This window comes from Pipistrellus kuhlii, unplaced genomic scaffold (genome assembly GCF_014108245.1).
Source record: "Pipistrellus kuhlii isolate mPipKuh1 unplaced genomic scaffold, mPipKuh1.p scaffold_m20_p_6, whole genome shotgun sequence".
NCBI classification, from domain to species: domain Eukaryota; kingdom Metazoa; phylum Chordata; class Mammalia; order Chiroptera; family Vespertilionidae; genus Pipistrellus; species Pipistrellus kuhlii.
Window position 1 is genome coordinate 18,660,585 of NW_023425562.1, and position 17,736 is coordinate 18,678,320.

Here is a 17,736-nt window from a genome sequence, read left to right on the forward strand (position 1 = left end):
ATATTTTGATATTAAACTTGCATGATTTTTCATAAATTGTGGATATGGAGAAGGGATTGAAAACCAACAGAAATAGACATTGCTGTAGCCAAAAAAAAATTTGCATTGGAAGGGAACTGCAGTGTTAGCCCTCGCTAGGTGCCTTGGGGTGCATTATTTTCCCCCATGGTTTTGGAGTCTCTTGGTGAACCCCAATGAGGTGATCTTCTCCTTAGGTGGTAACTCTGAGCCCTGCAATCAGCTGCACGGACACAGTAGTTGGTGCAGAGAGCAGAAAGCAATTCTGTCTCCTGTGGCTTCCGGACTTCCTCCTGCATTCTCTGCTTGGCTTAAGCGGTTGACAATCAACAATAACTTAGAGAAATACCCCTATTCCTCATGGATTGCCCTTTAATTAGGGTGTTTTGTTAAAGTGATGATAGAACAAACCTTACTGTTTATTCAGGTTTGCCTGAAACCATGTTTCAATAACTAACAGCTGGGAAGTTGTAAAATATTTAATTTGTGCCTCAAAACATCAGCTTAAAAAAGGCAAGATTGTTAGAATTCCCCAAAGTTCTTATGTAAATGTCTTGCATAATCAATGGTATGAGAGAATTTGTGGTGAAGCTGAGCAAAGTACTCTCTAGGACAGCGATTTTTCACCAGTGTGTGGCAAGACCTTACAACACACAATACCTGACTACTTAGTCAGGACCACTGACTTCTCCAGTAGTTGTTCTCTCTGCCTATAAAGCTTTCCAACCCTGTTGTTTGCTTGACTGGCTCTTTCTGATCATTCACCTTAGACCCTACCAGTGATACCTTCATTGGTGAGTCAATTACTATTGCACCAGCCTGGCACTTAACAAGATCTCATGATTTCCTTGTTTATTCTTTCATTTTTTATTTTGTGGTCTTACCTTCTTGAAACCATATCCCCCTACCTGCTTCTATAATACTATGACTGGCGCATAGGCAATCCACAGTAATTGTTGAAAATTCACAGGGATTAAACTGATAAATTTCCTAGTGTGTTATATGTGAACATTATTCATTAGTGGGAATCTGTAATCACCACTGAAAGAATAATAACTGTTCTTTAGAAACAAATTAAACTAAGGATCCATAATTTCATCGTATCATCAAGTATAGCAGTTGACCTACTTATCTTAATAATTCAGACTCCCGTAGAAATTTTGGGCCTCATTAATTTGCATATTTCAGGCCAAATGTGTTCTTTGGTTTCAAGTGATTTCATTAATTGCCTTAATACTTATCTCTGCCTTATATGTGCACTCATTGTCCTAGAGGTATTTGCGAAATGTTTCAAGTACTTCTGAGTAGCGAATTTCTGTTTCAGCCGCCAAAGAGCATTCATGTCACACACCTTCCACAGCAGATTTTCTGAGTCAATGTTTTCTAGTTCATTCTAGTAGTAACTGTTTTCATGCTTTTTAACATCATCTGCACTGGAGAAAACTCACTCACATAGTAGTATAAGAAAAATGTTCATTTCTGTTGTTATATTAAGAAGTGAATAGCAGAGCACAAATGGACTTCTCTGAATTATGAACAGTCTAACACGTACGTATCCATGCCTCTGTTTCTGTTTTGTTCATCAATATATTTTGTTCATTAGAGTACACCTATGAGTGAATATGGTATTTGTCTTTCCTTGACTGGCTAATTTACATATTAAACCATCCCTTTCATTTCTCTTATTATTTTCCTTAAGGTTTATAATGGAAAATTCTTCTCAGACATAGTGTTTTGCTGTAAAGGTTTATCCATGTTTTGAGATTTTTTTATGATGCCTTTGCATATTACATCACAGGCTTCTTCAGGACAAAGGCTATTGTGTCTCTTTTCTGTTTACAAATGGGAGTCTTTGAAGAAAAAGGCATCTTTAGAAAATGCTACTGATGTATCTTTAGAATGTAGCATCTTTTGAGAAGCTGTTAGTACAGTATCTATTTTTAAAACTTGAATAGAAAACACACTTTCATATAACACTTAAGCTAGAAGTATGTGAATTGATGGTAGGTAATATTGGAAGAGATCACATCTCCTCTTGCTATTACAACAAGGAAAAAATATACTGTACTATTTCTTTTAACCATCAAATTTTCTTGCATAATTTGGCAAATGTTACCATTCAACATTTTCAAGTAGAAAAGAAATCATGAGCACAAATAGTTTGAATAAGGTTCAAATCACTAATATTTTTGAGTACTTACTAATTGCTAGGAACTGTGCTAAAATACTAAAGGACTAATAATTTAGAAGGGCACATTTTTAAATTTCTTCTCAGAATATTTACCTGATGGATTGCATATGCCAGTCTTAAACCTACCAAAATACTTATAATAGTATATTACAACTGCCTTGTTACTTGTCTGCAATTCCCATTAATTCATAAACTCCTTCCTGACTGGCATGGCTCAGTGGTTGAGTGTCGACCTTGGAACCAGAAGGTCAAGGTTCAATTTTTGGTCAGGGCACTTGCCTGGGTTTTAGGCTCGATTGCCAATAGGAGTGTGCAGGAGGCAGCGGATCAATGGTTCTCTCTTATCATTGATGTTTCTATCTTTCTCTCTCTCTCCTTTGCTCTCTGAAATCAATACAAATATGTATTTTTTTAAAACAACCCCAGAGAAAAGCTATTAGAATAAAGAAGAATGGACAGTATTCAGTAACCTCTTGTGCTTAAGAAATTCTGTGCAAGTCAAATCAAACATGGAAAATGCCTCACATTCTGGAACACAGAGGGACGTGGGCCATAAGTAACATACCATCCGAACCTCTATGGAATATGATGCTAAGTCTTGTTTGAATGGGAATTGTGCCATGCTGTGTGTTCTACTAAGAGACAGGCTGATGATGCCTCTCTCTGAATTCTAGAGTCTCAAGTCCCTGACCAGCCAAGCTCTCTTCATGTGAGGCCCCAGACCAACTGCATCATCATGAGCTGGACTCCTCCCTTAAACCCAAACATCGTGGTGCGAGGTTACATTATCGGTTATGGTGTTGGAAGCCCTTATGCCGAGACAGTGCGTGTGGATAGTAAACAACGGTATTATTCCATTGAGAGGTTAGGTGAGTACCTGCGGTTTTTATTCTGTTAAGAAAAACAAATAATTTACTTCAATTATTTTCTTTCTTGAAAAATTGTTTTTGAATGTTATTTCAGCTTGCAGCATATATTCTTAAAAGAATTCTCTTTTTCTGTCTTCTATTCATCCACAACACACACACACACACATTTTCCCCTCTGGATTTTCAATTGTATAATTTTATCTAGGACTATTCACAGGGGTGGGTACCCTTGTGTGTACCCTTGCCTATGTGTCATAAAGATATGAAACATATATTAGGTGATTTTTCTCTTACTACTGATAAATGGAAACTTGTAATGTTAAAAAATTCTTATAAAATGAGTCAATATACTTTTCATCTTTTTCTTACTAGAAAGATAGCCTGTCAATTTTCTTTAACCTTGAATTATCTAGTCACATTCCCTACTTTACCTTTTGCATTTATATATAAAGCTTTATGGCTATGTCATTATGACTGTAAAACAACAAAATGAAAAAACAAATTTTCAGTCAAGCCAGTAGCTCAGAGTTATCAAGCTCCTCTCGACATTTATTTCTGATCCCTCTCCAATCCAAGTTCTCCTCAAATTGTACTCAGCCTTCATTTACTGACACAACTGAGTATAGTACTTCAGATGGGATATTTAAGAAATTATTTAAATCTATCACATATTATAAGGAGACTTCATTAAAATATGTCACCAACACTGATGTGGATTTGCAGAGATATACAGTAAACTAATGTTCTTAGAAATGTTACCCCATGAAAAAAACATGCATAATTAAAACTTTTACAGTTTTAATGATCAACTATCACTTTTTTGAAGTGTTTAACCCCCTTACAGAGAGCTATTTTTATTTCCTGAATATTGAATTATTATTTATTTTCATTTTTATTCTCTTTTCAATAATGTTTAGTAGAGGGCATGATTGCAAAGGACACATATTTTCAAAATATAATCTGAGCATGCTGAAAGTTAAATAAAGGCAGAACTGGATGGTACTTCAAATCTGGGTTTAGATCCATGTTTTTCTCTCTGCTATAATGATTAATCTTGGGAAAGTGATTTATTTCAGTGAAAATGTGGGAAAAGAGTACCTTTTATCTTTTATTTGATGGTGTTAGGGAGTTAACAAATATTAAAAAGAGTTAATAGAGGAGGTTAGTTTTTGTAAGACATATAAGTATGAACATTTGCATCTTGGTCATTGCAAAACCAGTAAAGTTTTGCCTTAATTAAAATACTTACTTTATAAGGTAAATGTATTACCTACTTCTAAAGATTAATGGGGGAGAAGATGACCTATGTGATCCTTTTAACATTAAAGATTAAAAGAGAAGAAATCTATTTTTTATAATACTAATTGTAAATACTTTTATTTTAAACTGTTTAGTAAAAAAAAGATTTAAAAAGTGAATGTTCCGTTTATGATTAAATTTGTTTAGAATCCATTGGTATTAGATTAGGGTTTGAATTCTGTCTCTAACAATGGATCACTGTCAAAGTGGCACAGTGGCTGTGGGTCTCTATGAGCTTTATTTTCTCACCTGTAAAGTGGAATAGCATGCTGCTACCTCACAATATTTGTATGAGATAATAAAAGTCAAGTTATTTGCAATTTTTAAAGGTAAAACATACATGTAAATAAGGCATTGTTCTTCTTGATCATTTTGTACATCAGCAGTTGCAGTTTAGCAAATATACATACTATAGTAACATGGGCTTGGAATTGTGTTTTTATAAACTATGACATTTATAGTATTCAAGTATGTTATCTTTTTTACCTAAAAGTGGACTATAACCAACACAGGTAAGAAATAATGGATTGTGTCAAACAGTTTTTTAAAAAATAGTTGAAGTTTCTAGGTTTCTAAACTCAGAATACTCAAAAAAATGGATGGAATTATATAAAATATTTATTTACTACAATTAATTAACTTGGATAAAAAATATAAACAACACAGTGACATTCAATTCATTGTGAAAGGCAAAAATGTAAATGGTTCCAGGCAATAATAGAATGCCTAGAAAATCCCTAGTGGGAGAGTTAGAGGCATTCAACAAGATCATTGGTTGCCAGGGAGGAGTGAAGGGGAGATGAAAGGTCATTCCCTAAGATCATTACTCAGAATAGATCAGGAGAAATGGTTTTATCTTTTATGATTTTTTTTTAGGTTAGTTCTTTTCAATCTATAGGCATTTTCTAGCCATCTTTAAGGACAGCCTCAGGGGGGTTCATTAATAATTCATACTCTTCTATTTGTAACTCTTTTCTCATTTTCTGCTCCCCGAGGTCCAAAGCATATGCCCTGTCTTACACCTGGTGAATTTTCTAAGGCTATTTGGAAGAATCTTTTAGGAAAGATTAATACTATTATTGAACTAGAGGAGCAAATACTTCATTGGAGTAAATATATGTGTGTCTTTTATTAAAACCTAAAATCTCCCCTCTTTATTTCCCTTTTCTTTTTTTTAAATATATTTTTATTGATTTTTTTACAGAGAGGAAGGGAGAAGTATAGAGAGCTAGAAATGTCGATGAGAGAGAAACATTGACCAGCTGCCTCTTGCATACCCCTTACCGGGGATGTGCCCGCAATCAATGTACATGCCCTTGACCTGAATCGAACCTGGGACCTTTCAGTCTGCAGACCGACACTCTACCACTGAGCCAAACCAGTTTCGGCATATTCTCCTTTTCTTGTAACCCTTTCAGGTTGCATCTTGAGTTTTATAACCTGAGCTATCACTTGTAAAATCAAATTGATGACTAAAGGATCATGTGGTCATTCATTCTACCAACACTAAATCCAAGCATTCAATCAAAAATGATTCCTCCATCTTCTGTATTTAAAAAAATACTTTGTTTGGGTCAGAATAATACAAATCTCTTCTTAATTACTCATGTCATTTAATGTTCTCGGACAGCTGCTCAGTGCATTTCTTCCATGTGCTTTACACATACCAGTCTATTCCTTCAAATGCTACATTTTGTTAGTGTCAGGTATCATCTCCATTTTACTAATGAGGGAAGACAGCAAGAGAATTAAAGTAAACAAGAAAAGTCAAAGCTAATTTTTAATGAGAGAGTTAAGTGTTACATTAATACACTTAGATAAATTTGGCCAGAAACAGCAAAGACCTGTATCTTTGGGATGGAGAAAGGAAGCTGGGGTCGAATCTGAGCCTGACTTGTTTTACGCAAATAATCAGGGTCTTCTGGAAAATCATATCTCTTTCATGCAACAACAAAATATTCTAACCAAGTGAGATAGGACACAGTCCTAAAATTTCCGATCAAACACAACTATAGCTTCAGGTATGAATCTCCGAGTTTAATCATGGAGCTTTTGAGAATTGTTATCCTGTGAGCTAAGGTTAAGACAGACTGAGGGGGAAAAACAACAATAGAAAAAGAGATGCCTGAGCTTTTGCTTTATTAAGCAATTATACTTGTGAGTATTTTTCTTTCCTATTAGTTCTACCAGTTCTGCCCCTTGTAATTTGACTCTGTTATAAGGTGCATATTTATTTAGGGTTGTTATGTTCTCTAGATTAATTAGCCAGTTTATCATTTATAAACTATTTTTCTTTATCAATGCTGATATTCTTTGCTCTGTAATCCGCATTGTATTTGATGTCAATGACAACTCCAGCCTAATTTTTGTTTGTAGGTTAGCATGATACATATTTTTCCATTATTTTACTTTCAAACTGTTTGTATATTTATATTTAAGTGGACTTTTGTAGGCAGCTTTTCATCCAATCTAATAGTCTCTGAATTTTAATTGAGGTGTTTAGGCCATTTACATTTAATATTAATATTGATATAATTGGGTTTATATCTACCACCCTATTATTTGTGTGTGGGTTTTTTATTGTTATTGTTCTGTCTGTTGTCCCATATATGCTTTATGCCCCTTTTACTTCTCTTTCTGAATTTGGGGGAGATTACTTATTTTTAATTATTTATGTTTCATTTTTTAATTTTTTTAATTGTTTAAAGTTTTACATATTTCACATTTTCCCCCAATTGACACTCCCCCCACCCCCCATCCATTCCCACCCTGGGCAAGCCCCAAAAGCCCCAGTGTCTGTGTCTATTGGTTATGCTACAATAATATTGCATGCATACAAATCCTTTATGTTCCATTCTTGTGAGCTCATTAACTATAACTCTTTTGCTTCGTTAGTGCTTGCTAATAATTTTAGTTTGTATATTTGACTTATCACTATTGACTTCACAAAAGTATTATTGAAGTTTATAAAGCATTGGTATTATTTTTTTCATTAAATAATCAAATATTATAAAAGATAAAAATAAGCACAAGATGTATTGTATATATAACTATGTAGTTAAGCATTTTTAGTGTTCTTCATTCCTTTGTGCTAATTCAAATTTTGGAAAGATATAATTTTCCTTTATTCTTGAACTAGTGACCTGGTGCACAAAATTCATGCACATTAAAAGGGAATTAATTAGAGGAAATATTTTAATATTGCTATTTGCCCTTTCTCTATAATAGAAGTGTCAGAGATAAAAGAAAATTAGTAAAATGTAAAAGAAAACCTTCTTCCTATCAGAGTCTGGGGCACACCATGGGAATCAGAGTCAAGTCCCCACACACCCACGTGTACCTCAAAATCACGAGACCCAGACCCAGGCCAGTCCCACCCACATTGGGCTAGATCCAGACCCAGCCATCCCCACCCCAGTCAAGCTCTGCCAGGTGGTGGGTATGGCCTCAGGTCGCCTGGCCCAGTGCTGGGCTGGTGGGGGGGGGGGGTACAGCCTGAAGTCCCCCGGTCTAGGCGGGGGGTGCACCTTGAGGTCCCCTGTCAAGCCCCACCAGGAGAGGGGCACAGCCTCGGGTCCCCTGCCTCAGCCCAGTGTCAGGCAGCCTCAGGTCCCTGCTAATTGCTCATGAAGGCTTGTTATGGGAAATCAGCCTTCATTGTGGGTGCAGCCATCTTGTGTTACAGGAGGATCCCTGCCTCTGCTGTGGGCACAGCCATTTGTTGCAGCATGATGGTCAACTTGCATATTCCCTCTTTATTCGATAGGATGACTTCCTTGTAATGGAGTTAGGTTGGTAATTTTTTAAAAAAAATTTTGTACATCTAAATAAGTTTTAATTTTACCATTTGCAGAGGGGATGGAATTCTAGGTCAATAAATTTTATTTATTTTGCTATTTATATGGCATTACTCTATTTTAATATCTCTTATATTGTCTTGTTTCTGAATAAACTGCTGTAATCATTTTTATCTTTGTGCCTCTATACATGTGTCTTTTGTCTGTGGTTGCTTTGAAGATTTTTTTCTTTGCTGCTGCTTTTACACAATTTTATTATGATAGCTCAGTGTAGTATTGTTTATGTTTCTTCTGCTTAGAAGTTCAGTGAGATTCTTGGATTTCTGGGTTCATAGGTTTTTTAAATTTCGGAAAATTTTTGGCTGTTATCAAGTAGATTTTCCCCACCACTCTTATTCCTCTCAGTTGGGGACTTCATTTACTCATATGCATGGAGCTTTTGGTTGTATGTAGTTCACTGATTCTTTGTTCATTATTTTCTGTTGTTTTTGTCTGTGTTTCATTTTTTATGGTTATTATGTCTTTAAAGCAACTTATTTTTCCCTGTAATGGCTATTCTGATCTTAATCCCATCTGGTATGTTTTTCATATTACATATGACAGTTTTTATCTCTATAAGTTTGGTATGGTTCTTTTTTATATAGTCCACATTCTAGTCAATGTACTCAAATTTTCCTCTACCTTCTTGAACATAAGGAATGCTCTCATCTACAGACTTTTTCATCTATGTCGTTTTGAGTCCATATCTATTTTATTAAATTTTCTCCTTGCTTTGGATTGAATTTTTTCTGATTTTTTTCAGATGTAGATGAATGCAATGTAACATACTGCATATTATCTACATTTTGCATGTGTATTTTTTAGACGTGGTATTTTTTAATTTTGTGATGCTGAAGAGTTCTGCAATTTTTAAAAATAATTCTCAAGTTTTGTTCCAAAATGCAGTTAAGTTCCTTAGAAAAATTTTGACCCTTTTGAGGTTTGCTTTTAAGCTATTACATGTTATTAGACCACTGGTACCATCTAATACCTTAAGGCTAATTTGCCCTACTATTAAGCCCATTCCTTCTGAGTATTCTTCCTAAATTCCAAAAATTATGTGACTTCTTTAAAAACTGGCTTTTGAGAGCCCACTTACTGGCCATTATTGAGCAGCAAATATTTTTTCTTGCTAACGTCTGGTGGTTCTTTCCCCAAGCCTGGAAAATTCCCCCATAATTTGCACTGATAAACACTCAGATGAATGTTCAAGAGGGACACCCCATCAACCTCCAGAATTCTCCTTTTGTGCATTTCTCTGCTCTCTGGTTTTCTTCCTCTCCAACTCCAATTGCTTTGCTTCTCTCAGACTTCCAACTCTATATGCTCAATAAGAGAATCACTGAGCCCTCCTTAGGTTCCCATTTCTCTTCTGCAGCCTGAAAACTTCCCCAGGTAATAAGCTCAGGAAATCAGTGGATTCACTTTGTTTCTCTTCTCCCAGAGACCACTCACTTGATCTGCCTGATGTCCAATATCGGAAAAATATTTGTCTGTTTTGTTTTTGTAACTTGATCCAGGAAGGAGGTAAATCCATTCCCTATTCATCTACATTGATCAGAAGTAGAAGCCCTTTAATAAACAATTAAGCAATCATTTTATTATTTCAGTATGCCAAAATTTTAGCTTTTCAAGAGTACCAAAGATGTCAAACTTCCTTCTATTTCCTGATGTCTGTCACCAATCTCATCAAGAATGGATCCTGTCAGATTGTATTTTTGGAGATAAATTTAACTTGAGTGCTCTTAGAAACAGGTTTTCTAGCTTGCGAAGAAATGAACCTTTATAACTCCCAGAGTGCATTCTGAGTTCAGTGAATACAATGTAAATTACAATGTTAACCTCAGCATCACCCCTCCCATCAAAATAATTCCATCATGCATGGAAAATAGGAGTTTTGAGTTTATGACATGTGAACACTTTAAATCAGAAATATCAATGCACTTCAGCAGCCTCTAGAATAGCTGACATTCATGAATAAAAAATGAATAAGCACCATGTAGAGAACATTTTATTACTTTTAAATGAAGTACATTATAGGTGTTGGTTAACAAATTTTGCTTTATAGTTTTTGAAGCAGGATGTAAGGAGAATTATAAAAAATAAATTTTAAACTGAAGTTTGAAAAACCTGATCATAAAACCCTATAGAAATAAGTCATTTAATGGTAAAGAACATAAAAAAGGGAGAATACACTTACGCCTTATTTATGCACAAATATCTTATTCAGAGTATTTATCTATAGTGAGGCAATAGTGAATGCGAACTCCAGCTGAATTTCTAGAGGACATAAAGGATCATTAGAAAAATATCTATTGTATGTTTAAGCACTTCTAGAAGAAAGTCAACTTACCTTTCATTTTTGCATTATTACTTTGCAATTGTGTTATTTTCACAGGGAATCTCTGCTTGTTCTTAAGATAATACCAGTAATTTTACAATACAACTTTATTCTGACAGTTTTCATTTTGGGATTCTAAATGGAACTTCTATGTAAACATGTGTATGTCTGTTGTTTTATCTCAGGTTTGATTGAATATGCCTCTTACCTTTGCTGCATATGGTTCTCCCTGTAAATATTATTTGCCCAATGTCTATAATATTCTAAATATTGTGAATGGAACAAAAACTCTAAGGAATCCAAAGAACAATTTATGTTCTCCTTGTTTTCTTAGCATTTGAAATTCACCTTAGTTGGTTCCAATGCTTTTTCTGTTACAGGTGTGGATGGATTCAATACAACATACTGCATATTATCTGAGTCATAATTTCTTTTTCAAATATTCTTGGCCATTGAGTTGGCATAGTCAAAACACCAAATGGATGAATTTTCCATAGAGCAGACAGTTAATACAAAACAAAAGAAAATATATCTTATTAAAATACCAAATGGTATATTATGTCTATTCAATTTCTTACTTGTATATACCTATATATTGAGATACTATGTTGAGAATCAGGAGGGCTACTAAGAAATGCAAGGCATATTCTCTGACATATTCTAGGCTCCCAAAGTCTTATGTGATAAATATAAAAATATTTCTTGAAAAGGATAAATGAAGTAAAATGTTGCATATTATGATCACCGACCACTAGGGGCCAGACACTCAATGCACGAGCTTCCCCCTCCTGGTCAGTGTGCTCCCATAGTTAGCGTCTATCAGTCCCTCCCCCTGGCCAGCTGGTCCCATCAGCCCCAATTGGGACTGGGCAAGATGGCCCCGATTGGCCCCAGTTGCTGGCCAGGCCAAGGGATCCTACCCGTGCATAAATTCATGCAGGGGGCCTCTAGTAGTCTTATAAAGACACTTGAAGTATATCTTCTGATAGCCTGAGAGAGTCACAGTAGAGTGATTCCTCACTTATTCCCCATCCACTCTTTGCATCAAGTCTTTGCATCCAGTCTTTTTCCCTGTATCCATGTGACTTGTGAATATAAGAATTTTGTCCTCCTTCTTAGGATTATGCCCAGGCAATTAATTGCTCAGTGAGAGCAGACTGTGGGACAGAGAGTTAAGGTTTAGATAATTAAAATGTATCTAGTTAAGAATTTAAAGAAGCCCACCTTTAAAAATGCCAAGTTACTTCATTAGATAGTGCATCTAAAAATGTTTCTGTTTCTCAGGTTCTATACATGTGTGGGTGTGGGTGTGGGTGTGAGGGGCAGGGGATGTTTTAACAATCAATATCCTATCACAAAAAGGGACATATGTTACTCATGAGACTAGTACAGATTAATTAGAAAATTAAGGATAGCAATTGAATGGTATTTATTATTTCTAGCAGTGTCTACCATGAAGCATATTAATCAGTTAAGTTATTACGTAGAATATCCAAAGTGTAACTTACTTATTACACACTTTATTTCACACCATCATTTGAGAGGGGCCCAGGGTTATACATGGCCCAAAACTTAGAACATTTTAACTATACTGGAAACTTGTTATCTCAAATTCTTCTTGCTCAATAGGAATAACCTTTCCCTAAATTAAGCATTTTACTGTCTCATAAGAATAATAATAAAAAAGGTCATGTAGTTTGGAACTAGCTGATTATGTTACAAATCATTAAAAGAACACATAGCAAGTTGGGTTTTATTTTTTGCTGCTTCTTTGTATGTTAATTTGTCTAAGAACTAAAAGCAGAACTATAATAAAATGGGCTTTTACTCCTTAAACAGCATTAGTAAACTACTTCTTTAATTAGTAGAGATTAAATATTTGTGTTGGCAGCCTAGAGTATTTCTGAGAAGTCATAGTGTTATAAGCTAAGGGATCATTTTTTTCTAAAAGCATTTAAGTGAATGTCAACATAGCCTTCTTAATAATTAGCAGAGAAGTGACATTTTGGAAATTATTGATTGCTTAGCTATGTCTCTTTATAAGGTGTAGTGGTTTGAAAAGATATGTCTACCTCCTAAGGCCCAGAACCTGTGAATGGAATCTTGTTTGGAACAAGAGTTTTTGGAGGAAGAATTAAGTTAAGTATCTCTCAATAAGATTTTCCCAGATTACTAGGTAGGCCCTAAATTCAAAGGATGTGTCCTTATAAGAGACATGCAGAGGACAGTCAGAGAAGAAGAGGAAGTCCTGTGAAGATAGAGGCAGCCATTGGGGTGAGGCAGCTAGGAAGTCTGCAGACAGCCACCCGAAGCCAGGAATGTCACCGCAGCTTATCCCTTAGATCTTCCTGGGCAGTGTGGCCCCGACACCTTGGTTTCAGGCTTATAGCCTTCATAATTGAGAGAGAATAGATTTCTAAATTTAAGTCAGCAAGTTTGTATAAATTGCTATAGCAACCCTAAAAAGACAATACAAAAAGGTGATTCAATATTTTTCTTTAATTTATTAATTAAGGTTTCGCATATTTGTCCTCACCCCCCCATTTCCATCCCAAACCCCTCCCCACGTATGCCCCCAACCCCTGTTGTCCGTGACCACTGGTTAAGCTTATATGCATGCATACAAGTCCTTTGGTTGATCTCTCCCCTTAACCTCACCCTCCCGATCCTTCCCTCTGAGGTTTGACAGTCTGATGATTATTTTTTTCTCGATATCCTTCTGAATTTAAAAAGAAAAAAAAATTCTGGAGCTGGTACCATCTACTTTCTAAAGCATCATGACCAATATTAAAAACTGACAAATTGAAAAAGAACTCAACACAAAAGCAATGTTATGGGTGAAAGAAACCAATAGAGTGACAGGGAATGGCCACGTGAAAGATTCTTGGGAGTGAAAGTAGGTGGATAAGACAGTTCTAACTTCATAATCAACAGCAATATCACCTCAGTTATCCAAAGGTTTTGTGCTTTTCTGGCTTGTCAGCCAACACCTCTTATGTCAATGTCCAGAAGAAAATTAGAAAGAGCATACAAATTGTGTGTTTATCTGTCTACTTTTCTGCAATGTGGCCAGGCCTCTGTTGTTCAGCAAGAGACAGAAATTAAACTTGTCTGGAATACAATGAATTTGCACAGAGGCCTTTTTTTCCTAAGAACAAAGCACATTTACAGCAATGAAACCAAATTCTTTAAAATATATATATATATATATATACAGAACCAGGAATTATACCCACAAAAATAAAAGCAAGTGATTTAACTTTATGGTAATCTAATTCACAAGGTTTACACACCAATTAGTCATTTCTGAGCAGAAATCAGAGAACATTATACAAATACTGAGCAAAACTGTACTTATGGAGAGGTTATAAGATCGGGGCAGAAACGTGATGATATTATTTTTCTCCTTGACCCTATTTCTATCATAGTCTTTTCCTACAATGTAACATTGTGATCATGAGTAATCATTCGGTTCTCCACTGTGTTCTCTTTTTTCAAGTCCCTTGAATGATGACCACACCATCTTTTATTATTTGAACTTGCAGTGAAACATTAGAGCTGTTTATTTTGACAATTGAGGGTGTGTATTTAATGGCATATGGAAACCAAAAGCATGGACATATATTGTCAAATGGAATGTGTTTAAAGAAGTTTTGATGAGTAGTAAGAGTTTCCATTGCTTGGCAATGGAGGGTGAAATTGTATATTGTCTCTCTTGGGGCTCTATTTATCTGAATGGAGGGGGGAGTGACTTTGAAGCTCCAAACACAGTGCACACATCACAGCGATTTCTCTGGTGTCTGTCAGGTTACTTTGAGTTTGTGTCAGGGTTTCTTCATTCTGTCACTTGAGCATAATAACCACTCCTGGTCTTGGGAAGAGCAAGTGTGGGCCAGGGAGGGGGTAGGGGAAGGAACGAGGTCCCATCAGTGTAGTGGAGGAAGAAGTTATTTCTGAAACAAGTATCATGTAACTTTAGGAAACAAAATCTGGAAAAGGGTATTACTATAAATTTTCAATATTTTCTTAATGTGAACACTATTATTGTCTGTGAACTCTATTTTATGTTAGACTTTAGGAGAAAGAAAAAAGGATAATTGATATTAATAGTGTTCAATAAAATAAGAATTCTATATAATAAAAGCCTAATATGCTTACTGTCCAGTTGGCCAGTCTACTGTTCAACCAATCAAAGCATAATGTGCTAATGATATAATAAGGCTGCTCAACTGCTCCCTATGATGTGCACTGACCACCAGGAGGCAGGTGCTCCGATGGGTAGGTTTGCTTGCTGCTGGAGTCCTGCTGATCAGGACTGAATGAGATGGGCCAGACACGCCCTGGAGTCTTTTTGCAGTCCCTCCCTGGCTAGACAACCTCCATGTCTCACCCAGCCCTGATTGTGTACTGGGAAAGTCCCTTGGCCTGGCCTGTGCCCTCTCACAATCTGGGATCCCTTGAGGTATGTCAGAGAGCCAGTTTTGCCCTGATCCCACAGGCCAGGCCAAGGGAACCCACTGGTGCACGAATTCATGCACTAGGCCTCCAATATTATTTTAAAAATATATTTATATTAGAGGCCCGGTGCACAAAATTTGTGCACAGGGTAGAGGGTGTCCCTCAGCCCAGCCTGCACCCTCTCCAATCTGGAACATGTCAAGGGATGTTACACTGCCCGTTTAGACCCGATCCCACTGACATCAACACTTAGGCAACTTACTTAATATGTGCATTATAAGTAATTAAAGGCTTCAACAGCCCATGAGAATGGTAGTAAATTACTTATTGTTACACTTACTATGTGTGAAGCTCTATGTATTTTATATGAATGGTTTCATTTGATCCTCACAATTATCCTAAGAGGAGATATGGTGATTATTGTATGTCATGGATGAATTAACAAACTAAAGTTAAGCTGAGGCTAAGAAGTTAAATGTTTTGCCCTAGCTGGTTTGGCGATAGAGTATCGACCTGAAGACTGAAGGGCACCAGATTTATTCTGTTTGGGGGCACATGCCCGGGTTGTGGGCTCTATCCACAGTGGAGGTTGTGCAGGAGGCAGCCGGTCCATTATTCTCTCTCATCATTGATGTTTCTGTCTCTCCCTCTCCTTTCCTCTCTGAAATGAATTAAAAATATATTTTTTAGAAAGGTAAATGACTTGCACTAAAGCTCTTTGCAAGTAATAGACTTGGACTCAAACTTCCTGACTCAAAAGCATTTCTTGACCTCTGTACAAAAATTACAGTAGGTTAAGTACCACGACCAAGCTATCTTTGAACATTATCTAGCAAATGGAGTCAACCCCTTTGAAACTAATTTTATGAAGTCTAAGTTATTTCTCCATCTAGTACTTGAAGAATTCTTCAGGAGTTTCATGTTTGTTTTTCACTAAAACTGCAGAAGTTTGAAAGTTTACTTTTATGACCTTACCTTTCTTTGTGTATATGTCTCTCTTTGAGTTTCTCTCTCACACATACACACACACACACACACACACACACACACACACACACACGCACTCACCTTAGGTCTCTTTATGCCTCTTTTTCCAATATCTAATATGTATTTTTTGTACTTTTCAGTTAAAGTTATCCACCTCACCCATGCAGAGTTGCCCATAATATAGAGAAAATGTATGTAATTCATATTCAATTTAAATTATATTTTGAATTGAATAATGATGGCTCTTATAATAACTTCTAAGTAGAACAATTTATTTTCTCTATAAATGAGTTACTCCAACATCTGAGTATAGCCCGCCAATGCTTTGCCTGGTTTCCCTGAAAGTCAATGAACAGACTAGGTTTAGTTATTGTTATCAAAGAGATACCTAGGAGAGGTACAAATATAATGAACGATTTTTTAAGATCATCAACATTATAATAATAGCCAAATAGGATTATGTGGATAGGTCTATTTGGCTAATGAGACCGAGTTATTGGATCATTAGTGTGTTTGGGGTTTAACAATGTAAATCAGCAACCCAATCAACATATATCCACTGCCAAGAAAGAAACAGTATTGCTAATTATGGCTGAATAGAAAGAATGCTGGTCTTGGAATCACAGACAAATTCAAATCTATTATTATCCCTTCTTTTTATTATCTTGGAAACTATTGGAAAAAGAATAGTCTCTCCAAGCCTCAATTTCTACATCACCAAATTAGAGACAGAAAGACAGGAGATTTTTTTAGGTTGTTAGGGAAAATATATAAAATCATTTAACAAATATTTTTTATAAAATTGTTACTTCATATTTCATATTTCATGAGAACTCATCCCTGTTTTCTCATGGACACATAGCTGCAAGCTTGGCTGGAAATGTAATCTTTATTTGACTGAGACATTGGAGTATCAGATTTTCATGGATTTTCTTATTGAGGAAGAAGTGGAGAATGGACAGAAGGTGAACTCTGTATTAGTCAGGGATTTCCAGAGAAATAGGATCAATAGAAGATATCTGCAAGCTTGAGATCTGGGAAAGCCAGTAAGGTAATTCAGTACAAGTTCATGAGCCTGAGAATCAGGAAGTTGATGGTGTACTTAGCAGCCCAAGGGCAGGAAAGATGAGGTGAGATGCCCCAGCTCATACAGTAAGACAGGAAAAAGGGTGAATTCCTCCTTCCTCTACCTTTTGTTCCATTCAGGCCTTCAGTCAAGTGATGATACTCACCACACTGGAGAGGGCATTGTGCTTCAACCCACCAATCCCAGCTCATGTCATCCAGAAATTCCCTCCTAGACACACCTAGAAATGACTGTGGAAACCCTGTGGCCAGTACAGTGGGTGCATACAACTAACCACACACACTAGGCGTTTGCCCTACCATACCCACCATATTACAAAATGCCATATGACGTGGAGAATTCAAAATTCCCAAAGATTCTGAAAGATTGTCACATAAATAAAGTAAAAATAAATACGGGTGGTGATTTGGGGGAAATATTTCTATTATTATTCTTAGTTGTTTCCTATCTCCTATTTTTACATATCTGTTCAAATAATGTTATAACATCTTAATTTTCCAGATTTACCATCTTGATTTTCCACACACATTATTTTATAAATTAAAAAATATGTGTATTAGACATAGTTTTGAACTTTCACACAGCTTCTCCCATAGACACATAAACACACACTCGCTTTTATATTCCTAATGTTGGTGGAGACTCGTCCT

The 17,736-nt window shown here is 36.0% G+C and overlaps 1 protein-coding gene across 1 annotated transcript in view; it reads left to right on the forward strand.

Moving 5' to 3' along the window:
* Positions 1-17,736, forward strand: part of LOC118707861 (netrin receptor DCC) — a 151,325-nt gene that overhangs the window by 14,568 nt on the left and 119,021 nt on the right. The window contains exon 3 of the mRNA XM_036418706.2: positions 2,884-3,078. Within this exon, the coding sequence (XP_036274599.2) occupies positions 2,884-3,078 (195 nt within the window). The remainder of the gene's footprint in view (positions 1-2,883; positions 3,079-17,736) is intronic.